The sequence below is a fragment of the Diabrotica undecimpunctata genome, chromosome 1 (assembly GCF_040954645.1).
Source record: "Diabrotica undecimpunctata isolate CICGRU chromosome 1, icDiaUnde3, whole genome shotgun sequence".
NCBI classification, from domain to species: Eukaryota; Metazoa; Arthropoda; class Insecta; order Coleoptera; family Chrysomelidae; genus Diabrotica; species Diabrotica undecimpunctata.
The window spans coordinates 141171717-141197704 of record NC_092803.1 but is presented as its reverse complement, the minus strand read 5'-3'; the positions used below and the strand labels follow the sequence as shown (position 1 = coordinate 141197704).

General features: G+C 33.6%; 1 protein-coding gene across 4 annotated transcripts in view; it reads left to right on the top strand.

Moving 5' to 3' along the window:
• jvl (javelin-like) overlaps window positions 1–25988 on the top strand; it is a 539968-nt gene that overhangs the window by 410130 nt on the left and 103850 nt on the right. For all 4 annotated transcript variants that reach the window (XR_011949790.1, XM_072520143.1, XM_072520145.1 and 1 more), the window contains exons 2-4: window positions 8997–9420; window positions 10587–10961; window positions 16966–17255. Coding sequence is in view for 3 of the 4 variants with exons in the window: in XM_072520143.1 (XP_072376244.1) it covers window positions 8997–9420; window positions 10587–10961; window positions 16966–17255 (1089 nt within the window). In the remaining variant the exon portion in view is untranslated. The remainder of the gene's footprint in view (window positions 1–8996; window positions 9421–10586; window positions 10962–16965; window positions 17256–25988) is intronic.

The following is a 25988-nucleotide window of genomic DNA, read 5'->3' as shown; positions in this document are numbered from 1 at the left end:
ATGGAAAAATCCATTAATGTTCCATTGAAGTATCGAGTTGAATGTTGTTAACAGATTCGGAGTTAGATGATACTGAACAATTGTCTACAGAAGAGTCACTATCTAAGTCAGAAATCTCTTTCCCTAAATGGTTGTGTAGCTTCTTTTGAAGTTTTGTAAACTTGCTTTTTGTAGATCCATCATTTGCATATTGATAGCTGCTTTGTAAAAGCTAGAGTAAAACCAGCCAAACCAGTTGTAAATTCTTTAACGACGCTAATAGTGTCGGGGGAGCCTTGGACATTATCAATCATTAAGGACAATTGGTGGTAATTTAAAACGAATGGTGAGGTATGATTATCAATGAAATTTTCAAGAGTTTCCCGTGTAGATGGGACTTTAGATGAGCTCGGTTTTTTTGGTTTAGGGGGTTTGGGTTTTGCAAACAGATTTTCTGATCAAATTACTGAGTCTGAAGGAGGCGTGTCGATCTCACCAATACTGCGTTTTATGGAAGAACTTGCGTTTTCGCAATTGCTATTAGAGTTTTCACTTAGATGCTGTGGCTTTATTACATTTGGAAGTACTGGAGCAAACTCATTGGTAGTGACAGAAGTCGAGCTTGAAGTTTTATTTGTAAGATTGGTTGAAATGGTTGTTTCAGAAAATTGTGGTGATGTATCAGTTTTATTAGAATTTTCTGCAGTTGTATCTAATGGAAAAGGAGCTGATAGATTGGAGGATATTGCTTCCGAAGTTTGTGAAAATGGTATTGCCGCTGAATGAGGTTGATTGAAAGTGTTGAGTAGGAGTATTAGTAATTTCTTTGTCATGGAGATTTGTAGGTGTAGGTGATATGCTCGGATTTGATAATTGATAACTTGATGACTGCTGGGTGTTTGGTACCTTGTGTAGTATACTTGTTGAAACTTTTTGATTTGGTACTTCATTGTTTGACTCAATATGAGTTGATTCCGTTACTGAACTGTTATTGCATTGGGATGATATGTGTCCTGTATTTTTGCAAATAAAGCAGGTGAGTGTACCTTGTGACAAAAATATGCGATAAGGTGTTTGGTCGAAATTTATTAGAATAGAATCTGGAATTGGTGATGTTATAGGGCTTATATAAACTTGCCTCCGAAAGCTCAATATGTGACTATATTCAGTAAGAGTCGAGCTAATTTTCAGAAATGTTATTGGGGAAATAAGCTTTAAACCGATATTCTGTAATTCTTCAACTAATACTTGATGAGGAATTGACGGGTAGACTCCAGACAAGACTAGTCTTTCTGCTGGAGAGACAAGTCTTCGTGCTGTTACAACTTCGCCGAGTACTTCTATAGAGCCACATTGTGTCATGAAGTTATCTACTACGGTTTTGATTGCCAGATACATGCAGATTCTATTATGAGATAATCTAGATGAAAAAATAATATTTTTTGGGTTGATGATTGTGTCCAAAGGAATGAGATAATCCTGCAGTTTAGCATTATCGCTGCAACTAAATACAATTGCTTGGGTCTTACTTGGAAAAGAATGTGAAGCGGCTGATGCATAACTGTTTGTGATATTCGAACGTTGATTTACTGGACTGGTTAGATCGGAAGGTGTGTTTACATTGTGTGAAGTCATTTTAAGCTGCGGCGGCGAAGGCCTTACTCCGACTCTGGTAAGTGAAAAACCAACCGCATGCTATTATAAGCTACTTATAGCAGCTAACCTCACAAAATGATTGTACGGTAGTGTATATTTATTATTTGACGTTTTCTTTTCACAATAATAAAATAATAATTACGTATAGATGACTTACGTAGTAGTATCTAGTAGATAAACACTTTAATTTTAAAAAATATTTAATATTGTAATAAATATAATATTTAATATTATATTTATATAATAATGGCGCCATGTTAAATCAACAATCCTACTGCTAACCATACAACTTCAGCACCCATGTCATTTATTTCACAATTATTTATTATTATAATTATTTCACAATTCGCATTTATTATTCACAATGTCCATTTCTTCTACTTTTACGTCGTATTAAAATTTCCTGTTAAAATTTGTAGCGATTCTGGTTATTACGGCGATGTGGGCTATAGTTGTTCTTACTTTCGTCTATTCGTCCATTGTGAATATTTGTGGTTTCATAGTTATGGTTAATATCTTTTTTACCTTTAGAGTTTGTACTGAATGTAACTATTTCCCAACCGAGAGTCACACAAAGAAGAATGGAGCGATCCATGTTAGAAATAACTGTGCGAGACAAAATAAAAAACGAAGAGATCAGTAGAAGGACCAAGGTGACTAACGTCTTCGAAAGGATAGCCAGACTAAAATGGAGATGGGCCGGACACATAGCTAGAATAACGGATGGGCGATGGACAAAGAGGTTATTGGAATGGATACCAAAGGAAGACAAGAGAATCGTCGGTCGACCACCTGCACGATGGGCTGACGATTTAAGAAGGCTAAATAGAACTGAAGGTTGAGAGCAACGCAAGATAGACGGGGTTGGAAACAGGAGGAAGAGGCCTATGTTCAGCAGTGGACTTTTGAGGCTGGATGATGATGAACGCATTTCAGATTTTATGCCCCGCATATCGTCTCTTCATCTTTAGCGCTGCTAACAGCCTTCACTAACAAGATGTCGTTTCATAACCATTAGCAGATGCACTTTTCTTTTCTAGTTTTCCTAGTTTACATTTGATAATATTTTCTCTGTATACTTTCCCGCAATTTTACGATTGTTAGTGTTGTCATTACTTTATCTATGGATCTTCAGAAATTCTGATACATCTGTTTTCCTGTTTTGCTAATTTATTTGTAATGATAATGATTTGAAGTCTATCGGAATTAGAGCATGGAGAAGAGTTGCAAGAGACAGGGGCGAATGGAGGATTGTTCTGAAGAAGTCTTTGGCTCATAAAGAGCTGTAACGCCACTGATGATGATGATGATGATGATGATGATGATGATTTGTAATGATACTCCATAAATAATTTGTTTCTCATTTAAATAAATCTCTTAGTTCTCCGTTTGGGTTAGATCGTTAGATCGTGTAGGATGTTATATGATTGATGTGTGGAATTGGCTTCCAGTAGTTATTAAATTAAATTTTTCTTCCAGAGCAGGTATCAGGATCGAAATGGCATTAGGAGAAAAAAAAAAGGTTATAGATTAGGATTCAAAAGATCAAAGTTGACGTCTCACAAAGAAATGTTCTAGGACCAGTTTTTTTATGACACAAGATATTCCTGAACTAAGTTAACATATCAGTACTACCTTTGGCTGAGACCCTACTCCTGGCACTGGCAACCGACAGTAATGACAAAGAAGCAGTGTAGAAGTTACAAAATTACATGAATCAAATTAACAACTAAAATAAATCAGTGGAGAATCAAACTAAACGAATCCAAGTTCTCAAATCCTCAATCATGTGTGGAGTTCTGGCATAAAATTCTGAGATTCTGATCTTAAAGAGGCACTTCCACTAACATTGTAATATGAATTTATTTTGTTTTGCCTAGCCTAGCGTATATTATATAGTGTTCTCAATTTATTAAAAAATAAATTTAAATTGACATCAAAATATTGAATCAATACGTCGTTTCAAATGACCTCGATACGATTGCATTTTTATGAGAACTAAATGTGTAAATAACATCATACACCAATTTATTTCTATCACTCTCAGCTGTTTAGTATTGTTATAGTTTCTATTGGTACTTTTTTCTCTAGTAATCAAACCGGCGAACACCTTTGTTTCTTAATTATTAAATCTTTCCCAGGCTTGTATATTTTTAATAGGCTTGCGGTATATTGTATTCGTTACCCTAATTAGAGACACTTCATTGCAATAGTTTTAGACCGGGCAATCTTTTCTTATTTTTTATAGAAAAGAAGGAATGCCTGAAACAAGAAAACAAGTAATGATCAGTAAAAATTGCTCATCCATACTCTGAAACGTCAGCTAGAACTTGATATTCTTCCCTTCTTATGGTTGTAGTTAGTACAATCATACCTCCGCTATAGGAGTTCTAGACAATGGTTAAGGGTACAGAAGGAACTTGCAACTCAGCTATTTTTCTTAGTGAATGATTATGGTTTCGCATTGAACGCACTTAAACCATCTTAGCCTATGCTCAATCTTATATTTTGTTATTAAATCATTAAAAGTTGTTTTAAACGCTACTCACTAGACTAAATAAGTATTAGAACAATATTTATATACTTAACGTTAACTCATATTTTTCTCGTTTCTGCATTTCTGAATTCATTTTTTACAAAAGTATGTCATTTTTAAAAGTAGTTTATTGCAGATAGAACCTCGTTTTATATATAATTAATTTTAATGAAAACGTAAGATTCAGATTTATTATGTTTTTTTCAATGACAGAATGTGTCAAGATCCTCTTTCATGTTGTTGCCAAGTGGACGAGCATATATGTCACAATTAAAATTAAAAATTAGATTTATATCATTGATAATAAATATTTAAATTAGTAGATATCATTAATTAAAAAATTGAATATTGGTTCTGAACTACACTGGTCTCACTCACTCTTAAATTTCAAATCCTTCTTCTTAGTTTTATTAAATTGCTCTAATAATTAAATATATTTATTAAAACATATGTTGGTTTTATCCATTTGTTTTTAAGAGTTTTTCATTTTTTGTGGCATATAAGAAACTTGTCTTACAAGAACTGTCTTTTAGTGTAATTCTTTTAATTGACCTTGTGTTTAGATGAAGTAGCATGTTGCCCTAAGGCGCAAAAATGTTTGAAAAAGTTAATATCACTTCGGTGTGAAGTTAAATCTACCCTCAAATGGTCACCCTTTATTCTTCAATGATCATCATCATTATCCTTTTTAGCGTAGTCTACCGATTATGGTGCAGCCTCCCTTACATAGCCGTTCTTCATTTCTGCCAAAGATGAACAAGTCAGTTTTATTCTTCTGTTAATTTCTGGGAGTAGAGCCAGATTTATGTATTAATTGTCCCAGGTATACATACTCGTCTACTGCCTTAAGTGCAGTGATGTTTATTATTACACTTGGACATCCACTTGCTCGTTGTAGACGGTTTTTGTTTTTGTCAAGTTCATTTTTAGGCCAACTGGTATGCATCTTGATTAACGTAAACAAGCCTAAGATTTTCCAGGTTTTTTTTGTCAGCTTATTTGAGCAGTTCCACTGTTATGTCATCTATTACAGCTGCTTTACAGCTTTTTATTTTCGTAATTGTCGATTCTACTTCTTCCGGAAGGACTTCTGGTAAATCCTCTTGGTTACCGATTGCTTCTTCAAGTGTTTCAGGGGCTTTGTATAGTTCGCTGTAGAATTTAGTCACTAGTTGTAATATTTCATTTCTGTATATATAATTGTCGTTTTTTCGTGTGTTAGAGCAACGATTAATTGCTAATTAATTACTTAATTTTTTCATCACATTTTCATCTTAAATGCTTCTGTGTCTAGGTTGAGATGGAAATCATTGTATTCTGAACTTAACATACCTATTTGACGGTAACGTAACGAATGGGTTTTAAAAACCCATCAACGTCCAAACAACCATCAAAAAGAAAGCTGCGTGACTTACGTGTTTATTACACTTTTTTTCGTCGTGTTCGAATGCGAGTTAGGAACTTTCCACGGCCATTAACAACAGATGGATCGTATTTACATTTGTTCTTACTTTACATAAACAAGTCACTTGTCACTCGTGTTTACCGTTTTGTGTTTGATACCTTAAGCGGTCGTTAAATAAGTTGTCGCTTTCAATTTCTGTAGAAACTGTATCAGTCAACTTAGTTTGCCATTGTATGTATTAGTTTCTCAATGGAATGTACAGTGACATGACGTTTTATTCTGAGTAGAACGAGATTAAGCTTGTATTGATATCTGTATGAAAAAATAAATTAAAAATAGGAAAACAATCTCGTATTATTTTATAGTATAAGTATAGTATATTTATATACATACCTATATATACATTATGATTTTGACGTACATATATTAGAAAATTAATTAATTTCATCAGAATTAAAAAAACAAAGTAGTATAGAATTGTGTACTTAAGTTATCTGGATAATTTTAATTACAGAAGCAAAATGATTAATTATATATTTTTTATTATATGTCAGAGTTTTTATTTGAGTTCAGAAAGAAATACCTTCGTTTTTGTCTAGTTCTCAATAATAAACAGGAGTAGAAGGAAATAAATAAAATTCAAATTTGTTCAATACAATTAAATATATTGTTAAATTACCTTGAAAAATTATTACACGTATAAACAAATCAATTAGACATATCAGTGTTTCCCTATCCTGAGAAATTAAACTGCGCAGCCCTAAAGTTAAATTAGCTTTAACAAATAACAGATACTATTTTACAGAAGGTCGACAAAGAAAACTTATACAAATTAATTTAATTTTATTGGCTCGTTTCAAAACGTTATACCTCTGCAATATTGTTCTCGAAAACCAGTTAACTTATTATTTTAACTCTAAAATATCCCTGATGTTCTGTTATCAAAACTCTAGCTAAAACTTATTCCTTTGTTCTGCTTAAACTGAATCAAATGTCCTAACAATCCTTTCCTTCCTATCTCTTTTGGCAACCAAAATGTCCTTGTCTATGGTTCTCCCGATGAATGGTAAACATATTTGTACTTATAAATACTGCAAAACTCAAATACTGCAAACTTCTCCTAATCAGAACTCCTACTCCAGAAGCTGTTACCACTTTTTAACATCTTACTTAGAAAATTACTTTTACACCGTTCAAAAAAACTGCCGGCACTAGTTCACTTCTTAAGATTTGATGTTCTTCTACCTAAAGTCAGTAACATAACCACCTTCTCCTCTTCCAAATCTCTATCAAAATCAAAATTCTCCTTCCTCCCACTTTTTTCAACAAATCTTCTGTTAATCCTTCAAAATCGCCCAAAATCCCGAGTTTTCAAGAAATGACTTTCAACTTTCCCATTTTTGTTTTCGGTAAACAAAACTTACAATGGACGTTCATAATTAGCTTTCTACAAAATTTCCCAGAGTTTTTAAAACCGATACGAAACACAATAGAGACCTTTAATCGCTCATATTTTGCGTATTTAAACCGTCAATAAACATGATTCTCCCATCATATTTGCTAACGAAACAAAATTGTTTATTATACATTTTTTTAAATCTAATACTATCTTAAATTTTACATTTCACGAATATGTCTATAATAAGTCCATATCACTTTTAACGCATACAAAAAAACCATATGTGAATATAATTCATTCCTCTATTGTAATTTACATGTAGAAATAACCACTTGTTATTATTTTTGGTTATTCTTTCTTTTCTCTGTCTTTTTAATTTTTTTTCTACTATATATATATATATATATATATATATATATATATATATATATATATATATATATATATATATATATATGAACTAAATAGCCAAATATATGGCCTAGGAGGACAGATTCGTTAAACTTCCCGTGATCGAATCGGTATCAATAGAGTGATATGACTCATTTCAGCATCCCTGCTTCATCATATAAAATAAATTTTCTACTTCCACAGCCATTAACAGTTTCTATGAGGAAGTTTTAATCACAATTGAAAACAGTGAAAATCCAACTGCCATTTTTGTGACCTCAGTCATGCTTTTGATTGTGTGCAACACGATGTACTCCTCGATAAATTGTACAGATATGGTGTTAGGGGAGTTGCCCATAGTTGGTTTGGTTCCTATCTTAAAGTCCGGCACGAAATAGTTAGAATAAAAAATAGATTCAAGATGTCAATATCTGGTCCGATTGTTAACAAGAATGGAGTATCACAGGTCTCCATATTGGGCCCGATATTATTTATTTTGTATATTAATGAACTACCATATTTAATATGTGATGCATTTGTATCAGTTTATGTGGATTACCCAACAACGCTATATCGCGATAAAGACATAAATTTTTAACAAGATAAAATAACAAACTCACTGAAGACGTTATCTGATTGGTCCAGTAATCAGTCGCTCCTGATCTAAGTATTTCCATCAATGGTGAGTCTCGAGTGACTTTTGAGTCTCATTTATCTTTTAAGACTAATTGTTGGAATGTATGTAAAAAACTCAATTCTAAATGTTATCAATTGAGAAATTTGGGTAGAATACTTAGTCTACAACACCTTCGTCTTTTTTATTTTGCTGAAGCACAATCGACAGTGAGTTACGGTATAACTGTCTGGGGTGGCTCTCCTGGTATAAAACCAAGTTAAAGAGTATCTAGTGTCCATGTGTCCTTATACATTGGGTGAATATTACGAGAGTGTATCTGTGAATGCCCAAGCTGCAACATAACCAAATTTAATATTATTTTAATTATATTACGATGTTTATATTGTACGTTTTATATGTATTTTAATGTTTTAAATATTTTTAATGTAATGTTTCCATTTATAATTTCACTTTTGACTTGCTATAAACCTTGTTGTAACTTATAGTCAAATAAACTATCTATCTATCAGAAGTCGGGCTGATACAAATTCAAACTCGGAAAGTCCAACGAATGTCTCCTAAAACTTGACCACTGTAGTGGTTAGCGTACAAAGGTGCCACCTGTTTTGGTGGCCATGACCGAAAACGATTTAATAATATCATTTTCTATCCTCTGGGCTACACGAAATGTGTAAAAGCTTAAAACTTTTAGCAAAAGCTGCTATCGTTTTGTTGAATTAAATAGCCAAATATATGGCCTAGGAGGCCATATATTTGGCTACAAACAAATTCGTTAAACTTCCCGTGGTCGAATCGGTATCAATAGAGTGTTATGACTCATTTCAGCAGACTAAAAATTTACTGAAAACATAACGTATCCATTCGTATTCATGTAATTTCTTTATTCTTAATTTTTTCTGCGTGTTATTGAGGTGTAAAAGTATTTCATCTTCAATTTTATTTATTTTTGTTTTTCTTATAATATTTTTATATTATAAATGTGTATTATTTTCAGGGCGGCGACCCAGTGGGATCAGGTGGCATGGACTGCCTGCAGCTGCGCCAACCAGCAGGTCCGTTTCATTACCTCATCAGCGAACAGGCCAAGTCTCTGGTCGCCCTTCAAGAACTTCAGCATGAGGTGGGGGCCCTCCTGGAGTTCCGCGATCTCGTCATCGAGACTTTTCCAAACCTCCGAAGTAAGATGGCGTCCTCCACCCCGGCGACGATGACGTCACACCATTCCAACATTCCCGTATCGATAAGACCAGGGGATTGGACACCGGGGATAAGAGTGAGAAAGAAAATCGGCAGTAAGGATGATAGGAAGAAAGGAGGGGATACAGCTGTGCAAGATTCGGGATTCAGTACTGAAACTTCGAGCAAGGAAACGCATAGCGCTTCATCTACTGCGTTGGCAACATCTTCATCTGCAGCTGGTGAGTGAAATATACAATAATATTTAGTAGGGCTCGTATTTCTAATGTTTAGTGTCAAATGTATTAAACACGAAAAGGCTAGCTGTGGCAGAATTTTTTAAACTCTTATATACGATATATCTAGCTTTAGTTTTGTATAGTAGTGCATTTTGCACTAAATTAATCTTTACTTTTGATTAACCTCGTCCACATCGTCTTTTTTCAATGTAAGTATTATTCCATTCTACACTCTTGAGACGCAATTTCGGCTAAATAAAATAAACATTTAAATTTTTGTTTATTCTATTCTAAGAGATACTTACTTAAACTGTTTTTCTTCGAAGATTTGTCATCGTCATCATCATTCTGGATTTACAACCCTGTGTGGGTCCTAGCCTCCTCAATAATTTCTCTTCAGTCGTCCCTATCCATCGCCTTCCTCCGACAAGCACGTATTCCCATATTTCTCATGTCTTCATCGATCCTTGTTCTGGGTCTTCCTCTTCTTCTCTGACCAATGGGTCTATCAAGGAGCATTTTTCTAGCTGGGTCATTTTGTTTCATTCGCATTACATGCCCTATCCACCTCACGTTCTATCTTAATAAAATATGTTTTACGATATCTGGTTCCTGATATATTCTATAAAGTTCCAAGTTATATCGTCTTTTCCACACTCCATTGTCATTCACTGCTCCATAGATTCGCCTTGTTACTTTTCTTTCGAAACATCCCAAATGTTTTTATTACATTACATTCGAAGATTTGTGATACGTAGAAATTTTAAATACACGTATATTTGAAATACGTGAATTAAAACTTTGTGTGAACTTCGTTCGCTGCGAACTAGGAGTAAGAGAATAATGATTACAAGAAAGTAGTCACGATTTAGTTACATCTTTCAATTCCTGAATTCTTTAGATCATTGTAGTGTACCCGTAAGTAATGCAAATGGCATTCATATGGACAGATCTTCTGGGCACAATATTAAAATATCAACGGTTATACGTGTTGCCATACCTTAGATATTTCATATAGCACTTCCCTATAGTTATAGAAACTTACGTAATTGCGTGTTTATTATATTTAATTTATTATAATATTTACATAAGTATTAACTCTTCATTTCTTTTTACATTTATATTTTTATATATAATGCAATTAGTATGTAATTATTTATTTTTTACAGGTGCAATAGAGACTGACGAAGTCGAAGACGAACTTTGGAACCTTCTAGACATCATTCACCGCAAAGGAACCCGTTTAAAAGATGAAGCCGAAGTTCTTCAAGGCACTCTCCGCGAACAAGCTATGCATAAAGACGAACAAGATGGAGGTGGTTCGTTTCAGCAAGTTATTTTTTCTTCCTCTTGTCCGACATCATCAACAGACGTACGAAAACTGCGTCAGGAACGCGATCTTCTGCTGGATCGATTGGCAGAAATGGAGGCTGAAGTGCTGGCCGGGAGAGTGCATACTTCTAGATTGCAAGAGGATTTAGAGCATTTGTTGACGACGAAGCATGATTTGGAGGAGCAGCTCAAGGCGGTTGTTACACAAAGAGGTAAGGTAGATTAGTGGTTGCTTCAGAAAGACGCTATTCCACTAAACGATGTCATTTTTTATGTCAAGTTATTTTCAAGATACGATACATCGTCAACTACACTTAAAATTAACAATGGCCCTGACATAATTCTCTGTCGTTTTAACTATTTCAAATAGTTCTAGGCTACTACAGGTTCCTATCATATCTCGTATTTATAGCGAATCATTAACGTGTTTTTATATTTCTATTAAACTAGCTGGGACACATGAGCATTTTTCACCCATTCTTCACTACTTTATTACCATCCTAATTATGTTTCACATGGAGCGATTTTGCTGACTTAAAGTTCAGGCTAGCAGAATAAAAAAAAACTTGACTATGACATATTTTTTCACCCATTGTGCACTAATTTATTACAAGGTAATAATTGTTGTAATAAACCCTCAAACCTACCTTTAGTGTTTCCGCTACCGTTAGTTTAATATTTGAAAAAGCTGAGTTAAAAAAAATATTTTTGGCATACTTGGTTTTTACCAATTTATTAGCAGTAATACCCTAATGAATTCGTAACCTTGTTACTCATAACCCTTGTTATGTCATGTTAAAAGCAGCAAAATAAAAAGTCCTAGTCACAGCGCGCAGATGAAAGAACGATCGGGGTCCTAAGAATGTGGTGGTGGACACTGCCCGGTCAGGTAGCAATTATTAGTAGGTCTCTGATCTGTTGTTCGGTATTTTGAAGAGTTGTTTCAGTTTAAAAAAGTATTATTAAGTCAAGTTTATTGTTGTATTATAATGGATAGTGAGTTTGAAAGTGATTAAAGTTCTAATGGAGGTGGCGAAGTTGTCGTTTTAAAAACAACAAAGAAAAGAAAAAGTTATGGCCGTGTAAAAGATGTTATGAAGAAAATTAGGCTAAATAGTCCAACTATAGATGACGACTGCATGTGCCACAGATTAAAATGCTTTGAAAATATTCCATTAGATAATAGACTAACAATAATAAAAGAGTTTAATGAACTGGATTCGTATAATAAACATAATGGTTACTTGGGAGGTCTTGTTACGACTTTACCGGTGCAAAGGCAGAGGAGCAGAAAACCACACGAGGAGACAAAGAATAACCAGAGTTCATTTGTATACAGGATTAGAGTAAAAAGTAGTGGCAGTTTTCGTGACGTATCTGTCTGTGCTTTTATTTCTATTCACGGGGATACTTCTCGAAGAATTCGAACAATTAGAGAATCATTGGCTTCTAATGGCACTGTAAAACCAGTTGAAAGGGTTAAGCTTAATAACAAGTCCCACCAATTAAGTAACCAAACTAAACGTTGTGTCAATTCATTTCTTCAATCACTTAGGGTAGAAAGTCATATTAGTCTCTAAAAGACACTGATAAAATATATTTACCTTAAGATCTCAATATTCCATAATTGTGGTTAATGTATAAAGGTTTGAATTCCAATATCAAAGTTTCCTATGACACGTTTAGAAGTATTTTAAAGCAATATTATAATTTCTCATTTGGTTAGCAACGGAAAGATACATGTAGTACATGTGACTGTATCTAGTAAAAAAAAAGCTGCCTTATATTGCAACTACAACTGTGAAAGGGAAAGTTAACCTTCAAAAAGACTTAAATAAGTTATTAATTGAAAATCTCGATTTACGTAAGAGTGCTGCATTTTATGATTTAAAGACTTAGTACACAAGAAAAGCCAGAAAAACTCATAACATGGAAGCCATTGCTATGGAAGAACTTGCACATTCCCAACATCACTACACACGATGTTTATTACAAGCGACAATTAAATTTTGTCACATTTAACATTCATGTTCTTTCTGATCAAATCAAGAAAGTGTTGCTAAGAAGAGAAACTGATAAAGTGTGCTCGATGATTGAACAACTGTGACTTTCATTCTGCCTACGACTGTTCGTAATCTTGCAATATTGCAATATTTTGCAATAGTTGTGCTGGTCAAAACAGAGCGTTACGTTATCTGTATTATTTAGTGACAAAGCAAAAACGATTTGACAATGTTAAAGTAATGTTTCCCAGTAGAGGTCACAGTTACTTAGAGTGTTACCATGACATGAGTCTCATCAATTAAAAGTCCTATGTCGAGGTTCCAGAGGAATGAGGGAAGTTATAAGAAGTAAGCATGCGAAGTCATTCATAGTAATTGACTGGACTTGAACAAGGCATGGTCAAGTCTTGGACTAATTTTTTTTAAGCTTATGTACTAATTAAACTGCCAGTACTGACAAGGCCAATCAGATGTCTTTTGCAGATAGTTCTACACCAAGGTTAGTTCATCACCGTTCGAGTTTCTTTAGTAGTTATTACAGCCATGAAATTACCAATGAGTACAAGAAGAAACGGATGAAGGGCCATCAACAAAAGAACAAAATTCCCACACGAAACTTTAAAGCCTACATCCATTTTTAATATTACCAACACATATAGTTTTTTTAGGTTTTATATCACAGAGAAATAAAAATAGGCCAAGATGAAGATAGTCTGCAAAGACTGTTCCACAGATTTAACACAAGAGCAAAAGAAGTTAATATCACAATCTCATCTCAGAAAACTAAAACATAGTAATCAGCAAAGAACCAACCAGATGTAAAATAGAAATTGATGGCATCAGTATTGAACAAGTAATGGAAATAAAATACCTTGGAATTTCACTGCTAAGCTATGGAGACCTGGACAAGGAAATGAGAGATCAAGTACAAAAAGCAAATAGACTGGCAGGATGCCTTAATAACACTATATGGGGAAACAGACACATTAACACTGAGATGAAGTCAAGAATTTATAAAGCCAGTGTAAGACCAATAATGACATATACCTCAGAAACAAGACTCGACACAGCCACAACACAAAGGCTACTGGAAACGGCAGAGATGAGAGTACTGAGAAGAATTACAGGAAATACGCTGAGAGATCGAAAGTGAAGTGAAGACATTATGAGTTGAAGACAATAAGGGAGACCCGTGTCGTCAAAATAGCAAGAGGTAAGTCACCAATCGGCAGAAGAAGTATAGGACAACCGCGCAAAAGATGGAGTGACAACCTTGTAACGATAAGACTACCAAAGAGAATTGAAGTACTATTGTAAAAATAATACCTCAATCAACCATGGGAGCTTATCGTCTATACCTTGCCTAGCTCAGTATCTCAAGGGTGAGTTCGTCTTGTCTTAAACTAGGGATTGAACCTGAGTTCTCAGTTGATAGCAAATAAGACAAATTTTAACCAAACATATTTATTGAAATGAATAAAAAAACAATAATTAACCCTGCCAAAGCTTAACAGTTAGTAAGTGTTACTTATTGCTTCGATGGGCTGCTTGTGTGTTCTAGCTGTTGGGTCCTCCAATTCGAAATTGTGGCTTCTGGAGAGCTGCAATCACACGTGGCTGTATGTCCTGACTAAGTTTTGGTGTCCAAGAAACCAATAAATTCAATAAATCCAATTAAGTTTTGATGTGTCCAACAAACCCAATAAAATATCCAGTAAACCAATAAAGTTTTGATATCTCCAATAAACTAAAAGGATAAGAAACAACTTGCGTTAGAAACACATCAAAAAGAAAGGTTTAACTTCCTTGCCATCTTACAAAATTACACTTAAACAAATAGCATATGGCAAGGATAAAATGAAATATGAATGTTACTACTTAGTTAAATTCTGTTAAAGAGTCCTAATGCATATATCAGAAAAAAAATGTGCTTTCGAAAGAAAGTAAGGTTACAAATATTGGAAATGTGGTCAGAATTATAGAATAAATATCACAATGAAAGTACTTACCCCAAGAGAATTTGTAGACCATAAAAATGAGTCTTATAATAATTTTTGCCTTCTTTTATAAATTTCAAAAAGAGGCAAAAAATAATCCCACTACAGAAAAGTTGTTTTGACAGAAAGTGGGAGACTGAATGAAGTTAGCACAGATGTCATAGGATGTTGCTATAGATATCATGAAACTAGCTTGTCAGTCAACACGGAACAGAATAGTCTGCCGAACAAAAGTGAGAGGGCGAACATTTATTCTATGGGACAGAAAGAGAGAAAAAAATAAAGACAGAGGAAGAAGAGAAAAACATGGGGCGCCAACTATTTTTATAAATAAAAAATAGTAAAAATTAAACTGAAGATAAAGAAATTAATAAATTAATAAAGAAATTAAAATGAAATAATTATTAAAATATAAATTAATAGAGATGTGACGTTTATAACGTTACAACCTTCCAATGGCGGATTAATTCGGCTTCCTTTTTATAAGCAGAATTGCTTATAGAAAGGAAGAAGAAGATATCACATATGACATGATGTAAAATTAAAATTAAGTTTTATGAAGAGAAATTAAACCTTATTTTTAAAGGATATACTTTGTTTTTGGTCTCCTGAAAAATTTTGCTAAATGGACTAAAACCGTTTTCCCTCTGACCCTTCAATTGCTTAACACTCAACTACCTGTTATGAGCAGCCAATAATTCTACTAGATTAATTTTGAGCTATCAAAACAAAATTAAAAAAGGTATTTTTGATAATTTTTCTGTATTGTAAGTACTTTTACTTCAACGTTTTACTATTTTTTAATATCTTCATACTTTTCACCTTAGCACACCGGGCAAGTCGGCAAATTACGCTTTCATTTTGGAGTCGTAAAGTCGTAGTTTTTCGTGTGGTATAAAAAATGTATGTCTTCGCATTTCTAGAGTTGAAAATTAACTCTATTTATACCTAGATGAATGATTCGCACTGTTTTGTACTATTAAAAATTACTTCAAAAATTTTTTACTTAGCATAAAAACAAATCGAAATAGAATTTTTCGTTATTTTTTTTATCAAGATCGAAGATCTGGAGCATCTTGAACAGATTTTTTGAGACTTACATTTTAGTCTATAGGTACGCTTACTCCATTCTCGTGAACTTTTTTTGCCCAAACAATTTAATAATGAAAATTCTCAATTTTGCGGCGATCAAAAGTTTCAAACAATTCATTTTCATGCACGGACGCAGCAGGTGACCTATCATTGCCTTGTGATCGTATTTTGTTTTTGCATTAGCGCGCGTCCTTGCATAAGAAATTAATTGTTTAAAACCTTTGATCGCCGCGCCGTGCGCCGCATGATGTTTTTTTACATTGAATTTTAACCCATAATTATTGCCTTTTTATAAGGGGTAGTTTAGGAGTGAAGAATTACTAGGGCGTAAAAACCTAGCAGAACATTGTGGTATTTCCAAAATATTTTTTTATTCTTCTAGCTTGAATATTAAGCTAAATAGTGAAATCGCTTCCTTAGGGGTGGATTTGAGGGTGAAAAATTATTGGGTTGGTAATAAATTAGTGAAAAATGGGTGAAAAAATATTTCATAGCCAAAACGGTTTTTTTTTAATTCTGCTAACTTGAACTTTAAGTCAGCAGAATCGCTCTTATTTAGGGAAAAATGTATATGGCATAAGATTGGCGTAGATTGCCTATTCCATTTGATGGAGGTGATACAATGAACCCGTCTTAGGAGGTCTAAGTGTCTGAAGGGCTCATAAATGGGCCCTGTCCCAATCTACCATAACCATTGCATATGTTATATTGGTTTTCGCTCATGTGCCCCCCCCCCGCTATCTTAAGAGACATTTTTTTACATTTTTCCAGCAGTATCTCTAAATGAACTTTCTTGTCTATTTCTACCTTTAAACCGCATCATTTTCTTACCGGTATCCCTACGCATATTCTCTTTCCGATATCCCTACACTTTTCAAAGATATTTCTTTTAATAAACTCATCATTTATTTGATCTAATACTTTCTTTAATTGCTCGATTGCCTCTATTTCTTATTCTCTTTTGAACATGTGTGAGCATTTTTATATTATATATATGCCAGTTTTCCCCATTCGCTAGAGGTTTAAGTTCTTCTGAAAACTATGATTTTGTTGTTCCCTATTTCCAGTTATTTTAACTTTTTTACGTTTGAATTATTGTGTATATCGTTAAATTTTTGTTCTAGGTGAAGTGAATTCGCGTATTCACGATTTACATCTTCAATTTGTGACTAAAAGTGGAACCGTTTCGCCGTCGGAAAGTAGCAAACTCCGTAGAGACTCGACGTCATCGACGACGGCGATATCTAGTCATCAACGGACAAGTCAAAATAGTGTTTGTGATCTTGACTCAGTGCTCAGTGATAAAATACCAAAAGTAGCAGTGCCGGATACGAAAAAAATACGCGCCATTTTGAAAGAACACGATTCGTTGGTGCTGCAAAAGCATCTGTTGACGTCTACAGTACGGAATCAGGTAAGGTGTTTGAAGTAATATTTGAGCTGTAGGAAATTCTTTAATGTAGTCGCATATTCGTAAAAAGTTTATAATGGAATTGTCCATTTATAGATTTTCTACGAATATGCCACTAGTGTAGACTAGACGAATAGTGTAAAGAACATTACACTAATATTTCATAAATAGAAGTATAAAAAACTCTTGTTTTTTTATTGGCATGTTTAACTTTTAAAATTATCCAAAATAATTAGTTACAGCATCAAAACGTTTTCGGTCTTATTAGTGATTCTTGGTTAACACGTGCAAATAGCCATTTATAAAGAGGTTTAAAAACGTTTGTTTTAATATACAAGTTGGCTATTGCTGATCTAGTCAGTCGCACTAGTTGTCGACATTTTCGAGTAAACTGTTCAAAATTTTCTTTTCTAGAAATCTTTAGTCGTCGACATTATGTCATCATTTTTAAATTTTAAACACATTTTAATATGTAAAACAAGGCTTTTTAAAAACCTCTTTAAAACTGGATATTTGCGCGTGTTAATTCTTCTTCTTCTTTGAGTGCCTCTCCTATTGGAGATTGGATATCATTAGGGCGATTCTAATTTTATTTCCTGCTGTTTTGAATAATTCGTTAGTGGTGCAGCCAAACCACTCTCTTAAATTTCTCATCCAGGACATTCTTCTACGGCCTGAATTTCTGCGTCCTTCGATTGTTCCTTGCATTATATTTTGTAGGAATGTGTACTTTTGTCCTCTCATCAGGTGGCCAAAGTATTCAAGTTTTCTCTTTTTTATATTCAGTATAACTTCTGTATCGTTATTTATTCTGCGTATTACCTCTTCATTTGTAATTTTATCCACCCAACTTATTTTTAGTATACAGCGGTAGCACCACATCTCAAAGCTTTCAAGATTTTTAACATTCTTCTGTTTAAGAGTCTCAGAGCCTCAAAAACGTAAAGCAAAGTACTGAATACATACAAAGTACAATACATAGTAAAATTCTATTTTTATTGTGCATCCCGCACATTGCACTAGGATACCAAGTGCTTCTTAAAAGATTAGACCACGATTAACAAGCTAGAGAAGACATGTGGTAATTTCGTTGGCTCCACGAGAAGATACATACGCATGTAAACTCCCAAGTTTTACCAGTATGCCTTGGAACAAACATAACCTTCTGGGGATCCACAGATAAACAATACTTTGTGCTTTTGGGATATTGAGAGTCGATGGTACTTTACTTTAACAACGCTCTAGCGCTTTTGGCTTTACGGTGAAGCTCTAGTTGAGTTATGGCAGATGCACTTGACCCATTCTTGGCTTAAATTTGACAATGAAATGTGTCACATGTACTGCACGTATCAACTCGTAGTCTGTGGAAAGACAGGCTAGAAAAGTCCTTGATGAACCCAGACATAAAAAACTTATAGGTGACTGTTGCATCTGGGTGTATTTACAATAAGGCTTTGAAAAATATGTGCATGTATAAATCAGGGCTAATGTAATCCTATGCGGATTTAGTTCTTGACCAACATCCCTTGGGATCATGTTTATGTGTTTTTTTAGCATTACGATCATATTTAGAAAACTTTGGAGCAGCATGTCTGATACGTTTATCAGTATAACACGTTTCACCCTATCTTTTCTTCTCGACCATCATGCGCAATATTTTATCATCAACAGCAAAAGTATCTTGAAAGATTTTCTTTCATACCCGCCCAAATTTTTATTACCATTGGGAAATGAATAGCATATTGTTGCTTGACGTCGTCGGCTGTCTTGCTCATCCTCATACAAACCATATCGTCTTCTTTGAATACCGAAAATACTTAAAATCCCCATTAGAAAAGTGCGTTGTATTTTAGCATTTTCTTGTTGGAACTTTTCAAAAGAAAACGTCTCCGTTCCTAAGTAACATATTTACAGTTCAACTTGCAGTTACAGGCGATCTGCAAAAAACACACAAGTTTATAATGGAAAATCATTAGGTTTGTATTTCAAACCTGTTCGTTGAGATATTTTTTTTAGAGGTACCTACTTCAGTAAGTTTGTATGTTTTGTATGACGCTCCAAATTGACTTAATACAATCAACTATTATCACTCACAACAAAGGCACAAAGCTGACATATGCAAATGTAAAGAAGTAGAGACATCTGTCCCGTTGGACTTACGATTTTCTAAAGAAAAATAATGCCGTACATACAGCCACTGACATCTATAAGAATCTCCTGAAACTCTAATTTTAATGCTGGCACTTGAAACGTTTTTTAGAACGACGCGCGGGAACCATAGTACATTTCTACGTCAATAACTCACTTTGGCACAATGGCACTTTGGCTTACAAAAAAAAAATTATACTTCATTTTTTATTTCTAATTAAGTATGGTATAAGTACAGCCAATCACGCAGAATTTTTCCTTAATGATTTTTTATTAGGCAGTATTTTATGTATTATATGTACATCTGCTTTTAGGATTTTTCTTAAGTACCTACGGTTTTTCCTAACAGTTTTAGATAATTTTTTTTCCGAAGTTGTAGATTTCAAAGAGGTCGCTTGATCTCACAAATCTTTTCACACAATAACCTAAAAGATCTTTTGTATATACCCTACATCTATGTTTTATTCCAAGTTGATGTTGGTTGTTACCGTTTTAATGAGAGATCCTTAAATTCAATTTGAAATATATTTTGCTTCTTTTTGCTTTTATTGTTATTGAAGAACCAACGGCACAATATTTAATCAGGGCTTAATAAACAAAATTTGATTATTTGTGACTCTGATTTATGTCGATTCTATGTGCAATATGCGGCGATGTGGTTTGGCCTACGAGATTATTCATATCTCCAGATATCCTATGTCGAGACATAGTGAAAGTACAAAGTACAAAGGTAGAGACGCTACCATACCTGTGGATTCTAAGAATACTATACAAGATAGCATACACATTGAACGACATTAATCCTTCGCTGTGTTGTTAAATCCATCAGGACATTAGGAACAGGATTAGCTACTACCGCTCAGTGGAGGCTAAAATATTTAAAATATTGGTACAAACGTAAATTGGTTAAAAATCCATCTTTTTATGTCTTTTACGCCAACGTACTCCAATTTATTTAACCAATTTTTAACGAAACAAATGAACCTTATAATTAACGAAATAAATGGAAATTTAGTCGTAAAATCAGTTCTACACATATATCTCTAATTCATCCATAAAAATCTAACGTGACATATCGTCATCCAGTTCAAACAAAGGTCGAAATCTATTGTGATGACATGAAAATCAAGACGGCTGCTAAATGCAGCCTTTCGGTGGGACTCTAGAAAGATAACTCTTTATATATTTACGTGATCAAAGAGACAAAATTAAAATAACTTACCGCTAATGCGAGTTATCGCCACAAAACTGTATTTAAAGGACTAATTACTTCACGTCTTCCGCTATCGTACACCAAAACTAATATGCCTCAAATCTTGACATCTGGGTATTAAACAACTTAACTAAACTTAGCCAAACGACATTTTTAATATTGCCACATAAACAAAGGGTTTATTGAGTTCACAGTACATATAAATTAATTGCTTTTTTCGAGTTTCTAAATGTCAAGATTATTTCTAGATTACTTCGTTTCCGGTTTCTAGATTGCTTTCTACGATGTTTTTCAGAGTGTATATGTTATGATTTGTTTGCATATCGCATAATTATTGTCTTTATCTTTATTTCAGATTCTGAAAATCCATGATTTAACCAACTGTTTTTCTCTCGCGGTTTCTTCTTTTTTCTTAAATATATTTAAGTAATATTTTGACTATATATATATATATATATATATATATATATATATATATATATATATATATATATATCCTCTTTTTCAAATTTAATAGTATTGACTTGTTCTTTTTCTATATATTTGCTTTTTCGTTTGGAAAGTGGAAACCGATATACAAAATAATAATTATTTAAGAAAATTAACCTTTCTGTCATAGAAGTATGTCTATTTCTCCAATATATGGCGAACAAGCTTGACTTTGCTGTGGATGTCAATTTTGGGACTGTAAAAATGATCAAAAAAGTTTTTCACTCCTACTTATGGGCTTCCTTCTTTGTTGTGGGGATGATGTCACATATAACTACCTAATTTAGAAAAAAGAATCCACCCGAAATGCTAGTTTTTGAAATTGCCATTTTGGCCAGCATTTTATCTAAAATACTACTCTGTGCGTCGAGTTGATACAAATTTTATTTAAGTAAAAAATTGATTTCGAAAAAGTGCTAATAATAATTTTTGTTCAAAATTATCTCAGCTACATTTTTGTTTGAAACATTTTTTTCTACGACGCGGCGTACAGATTCTTAGTAAATCCATGTTTTCTGTTTTCCCCCCTACGAAGGGCGGTAGGGAAAAGCAAATTTTTTTGCATCTTTTTTGTAATTCCAAGATTGACATTCTCAGCAAAATTCAGCTTGTTTTAGTATGTTTTTAGAGGTTGAGTGGCGATTTCGTCTGTGAAGACTAGACTACAATCGTTACATATAACACATCTTAACCAGTTTTTGCCTATAAAAGCTTAACTAATTTTTCCAACCTATTTCTATTACAGAAACTGCAGATTTTTACAGTTTTACCGCAGTTTTCTACGCTCTTTTAAGTATAATATATAAACGGAATACGTCATTTTTCAGGTCGATGAGTTTAGCTTCTTTTGAGCGATTTATAAATTTGCACATAATGTATGTACACGTGAGTGTTGAAGTAAACCAAACTTTCTCAGGTTTCCTTTAAGTTTCTTCGACGTCAGTAAACATGCACGTGCAATTAAAAGTCATTGTGTTCGTATGTCGTTTTAATTTGCGCATTTCTAAGTATTCATCAAATGTATTATGTTGTAAACTCATCAGAAACGTTTTAGGGTTGGATTTTGGCTTAGTAAAGTGTAAGGTGAAGCACTCCAAAAATTAATTAAAGATGTACAGTTGTATATGCCCTTATTTATAATAGAAAAAAGTAATGAAAGGTATAGTTTTGTATAGACAGCTCTGCGCGGGTTGATATAATATTCTGTCAGCCTTCTTCTAACCGTATTTGGCTTATTAAAGTGTTGTAATTACGAGAAAACTTTTGTTGTAGGAGAGTAGAGGTCTTCTTCTTCTTTTTATATAGACATGACTCTGTCTGTTTTTCAATGTGCCTCTACTAAGCTGTCGTTCCATCGTTTTCGTGGTTTTCCTACTGATCGTCTTCGTATTATTGGAGAACCATCTCTTTCCGTCTACTTTATTGGTTGACATTTGGCTTATATGATCGTTCCATTCTACTCTTCTATTTCTTACCTAGTCCTTAATGTTCTCCACCTTGCATCTACGTCGTATCTCTGTACTTCTAGCTCTGTCCCATAGTATATTACCATCAAGTTTTCTAAGAGTCTGGGGTAATTGCTGGGTGGATTGAGGAGCTCTGCTGTTACTATACTATAGTCAGCCCAAAGCCCGTATATAATGTGGAGAGTGATTGACAAGGTTACTAACCTACCAATCATAAAAAACGAATACTGTCCAAAGAAACTCCCAATCGTAAAAACGATTACTGCTCAAAGAAACAATGTACAACCTCGGTGAGTAATGGTAAGCGTGGTGGACTTCTTGGTCGTCCCTGTCCAGGTCTTCTCTGGTTACTGGTCGTTTCGCGAAATCTAGCTATAACTTTGGATATTGCAGATTGTGTAACTTCAAAGCATTGTGTTACTTCAGCTTGAGTCATACTTATTTCTTATCCCTAGTTGTTAATTTTGTAATAAGTATAATTAATAAAATTTTTAGATGCATTTTAAATCGCCACATAGCAAAATAAATAACAAAACTTTTTACTGAAATATCGTCAAATTGTATCTCTTTTCGTATTTTAAATTATTATTATTCATAAGTCAGTTTTAATATTACCAGCCTTTTCACCAATCTTTTCACCACTCATGGTCCAGAAGCCTGAATATATTTTTGATGGACATCAACTTTAATAAAAAAAGTACATGAATTAAATTTACTATGGAAAATAACATGCTAACAAAGGTCTTAATAAAAAATGATTATGTATTGTCATTTATAAATAAGGAATTTTACAAAATTTTAAAAAGGAAACAACAAAACGTCAAAAAAATCCAGAAGTACTCATAAGAAGAGATTTGAAGATAACAACAATTTCATATGTGAAGAGATTATTAGAAAAATTAAGAAGTATAGGAAATCACAAGATTCAAAACAACCAACAATTAATTTTTATGTGGGAGAAACCGTGAGACCACTAAGTGTTAGGATAAATGAACGTGAATCACACATCAAAAGCAGAGACTTTGACATATTCCAGATATGCAAACATACCTGGGACAATGAGCACAGATTATAATGGAAAGATGCATCGAAAAAAACAGCAAAAAAAGTCAAAGAAGCAGCCCTTATCTTACTAAATGAAAGAAAATGTGTATGAAACTTATAACAATATAACTACGTCTGAAAGTTGGAAGCCAATGTATAACAATAAAACTCTTTCTTTGGGAGCCAATTGTTAGGCCTCGTCAAGCTCAGTCTCTCAGTTGTGAGAACGTCTTATCTTAAACGTAAATCCGTAAAATGAGTTTGGCTGGGACAAACAAACCACGATAATAACTTCTTCTTCCTCTTTATAAGCAATTCTGCTTCCTCATTGGCGTATTAATACCTCTGTGGAAGTTTGCCACTCCATCTTTTTCGCGGTCGTCCGATACTTTTTCTGCCGGTTGGTGATTTATCTCTTGCTATTTTGACGACACAGGTCTCCCCCATTCTGCTTATGTGGTAATTCCAGGCTTTTTTTCTATTTAGTGTTCGTTTATACACTACGTTACATTTTCTTCCAATGTCTTCACTTTACTTTCGATATCTCATCGTAATTCCTGTAATTCTTCTGAGTACTCTCATCTCTGCCGTTTCAGTAGCCTTTCTGTTGTGGCTGTGTCGGGTCTTGTTTCTGAGGCATATGCCATTATTGGTCTTACACTGACTTTAAAATTCTTGACTTTATCTGTGTTAATATGTCTGTTTCGCCATATAGTGGTATTAAGGCATCCTGCCAGTATATTTGCTTTTTGTACTTGATCTCTCACTTCTTTGTCCAGATTTCCATAGCTAAACAGTGTAATTACATTACAAGATATTTTATTTCTATTACTTGTTCAATACTGATGAACTCAATTTCTATTTTACATCTGATTTGTTCTTTGCTGACTTCTATTGTTTTAGTTTTCTAAGATGAGAAAGTCATATTAAATACTTATCCTCTTATTGCGCCGTCTGCGTAACAGAGTATTTTTACTCCTTTGTTTCCCATTCTGTGTGCTTTTCCTTTGAACTTATTATATTAATTGTACAAAAAATATATGTAAATGAAATTTGAATATTAAATAAAAAAACAAAAGCAAGTCCTGCCTAAAGCTTTGCAAAAATTTTAAATTGATACTTATGCCTTCATGTGGTTAACAAGATAACTTGCTAATGGCTTCCAAAGTTGGTTGGATAGATTGTGGCTGAATGAGTCGACTATAGATTGATGGAGATGCCGGAATCGAGCCCGATGTAATTTAAAGCAGTTATTGAGTCCTGCATGAAAGCTGTTATGCTGCTGCAGTTATCATCTTTATGTGTGGTACACCACGAGGCTTTAGGAACTTCAACCCAACAAGGGTAACAAGAAAAACTTATTAAGGTCAAAAAAAATCTGAAATAATAAACTTTGAGTTAACGACTGCATCAATTTTCTTCCCATAGAAAAATAATTTTTTGAAAGAAAGTAACTGATAGATAATTGCAAAGGATAATTAAATGAAAATAGTAATTAATAAATGAATTGATGAAATTGTATTAAAGATACTAACTGCATATAGAATTATTTATAAAGTTAATAGAAACACATGGTGTGTTGGTTATGTACGAAAAAAGAACTAAGTATAGGATAGATAAACAAATATTAAAAAAGCCACTGGATACTGGTTGAATATTAAATATAAATTTATCCCAAGAAAGATTTAACAATATAAATGAATTTGGCACAGAAAAGCCAGCTTTCTACTTCCCTTTGTATTGAGTTATCCCTACTTCTGCATTGTAGTAAAACTGAGATGACAAAAGTCGAGAGTTATAGATAGTTTATAACGTTACAAACTCTTTTAACAGGATGTAGCAGGCTCAGGTTACCAATGCTGAAAGAAGAAGTCAGCAATAAGAGTATACCAACATAAAATATCCGAGGCCAAGTAATTTAACAGTCAAATTAGCAGCAACAAAGCGCCACCTGAAGACATTACAGGTTAACATAATTTCTTAATTTATAAAAAATTTTTGAAAACGATTTTGAGGTTGAAAATCGATACGTCAAAATCAAATGTATAAATGTAATTCTAAAATGTAATTCTCATTACAATCAATTGTGGTTTAATCCCGTTTAAAGACAATACTTAATATAATTCTATTAGAGGTGTGGTGTAAGGGTGATCTCTTTCAGACACCAATTTTCTATGTAATGAAGAGCATATCGCATCTGATCCGTAACAATACTGATAAATTTTCCCCTAGTCACTATTGCAATATCGTCTGCGAAACCCTGAACCCAGATTGCTTGGCTGCTAAGCCCATGAATCAGGTCATCAGCATCTATATTCCGTAATGTTGCTGATAATACCCCCATTTGAGGGCAACACTTACTCGTCCTCAGATTTA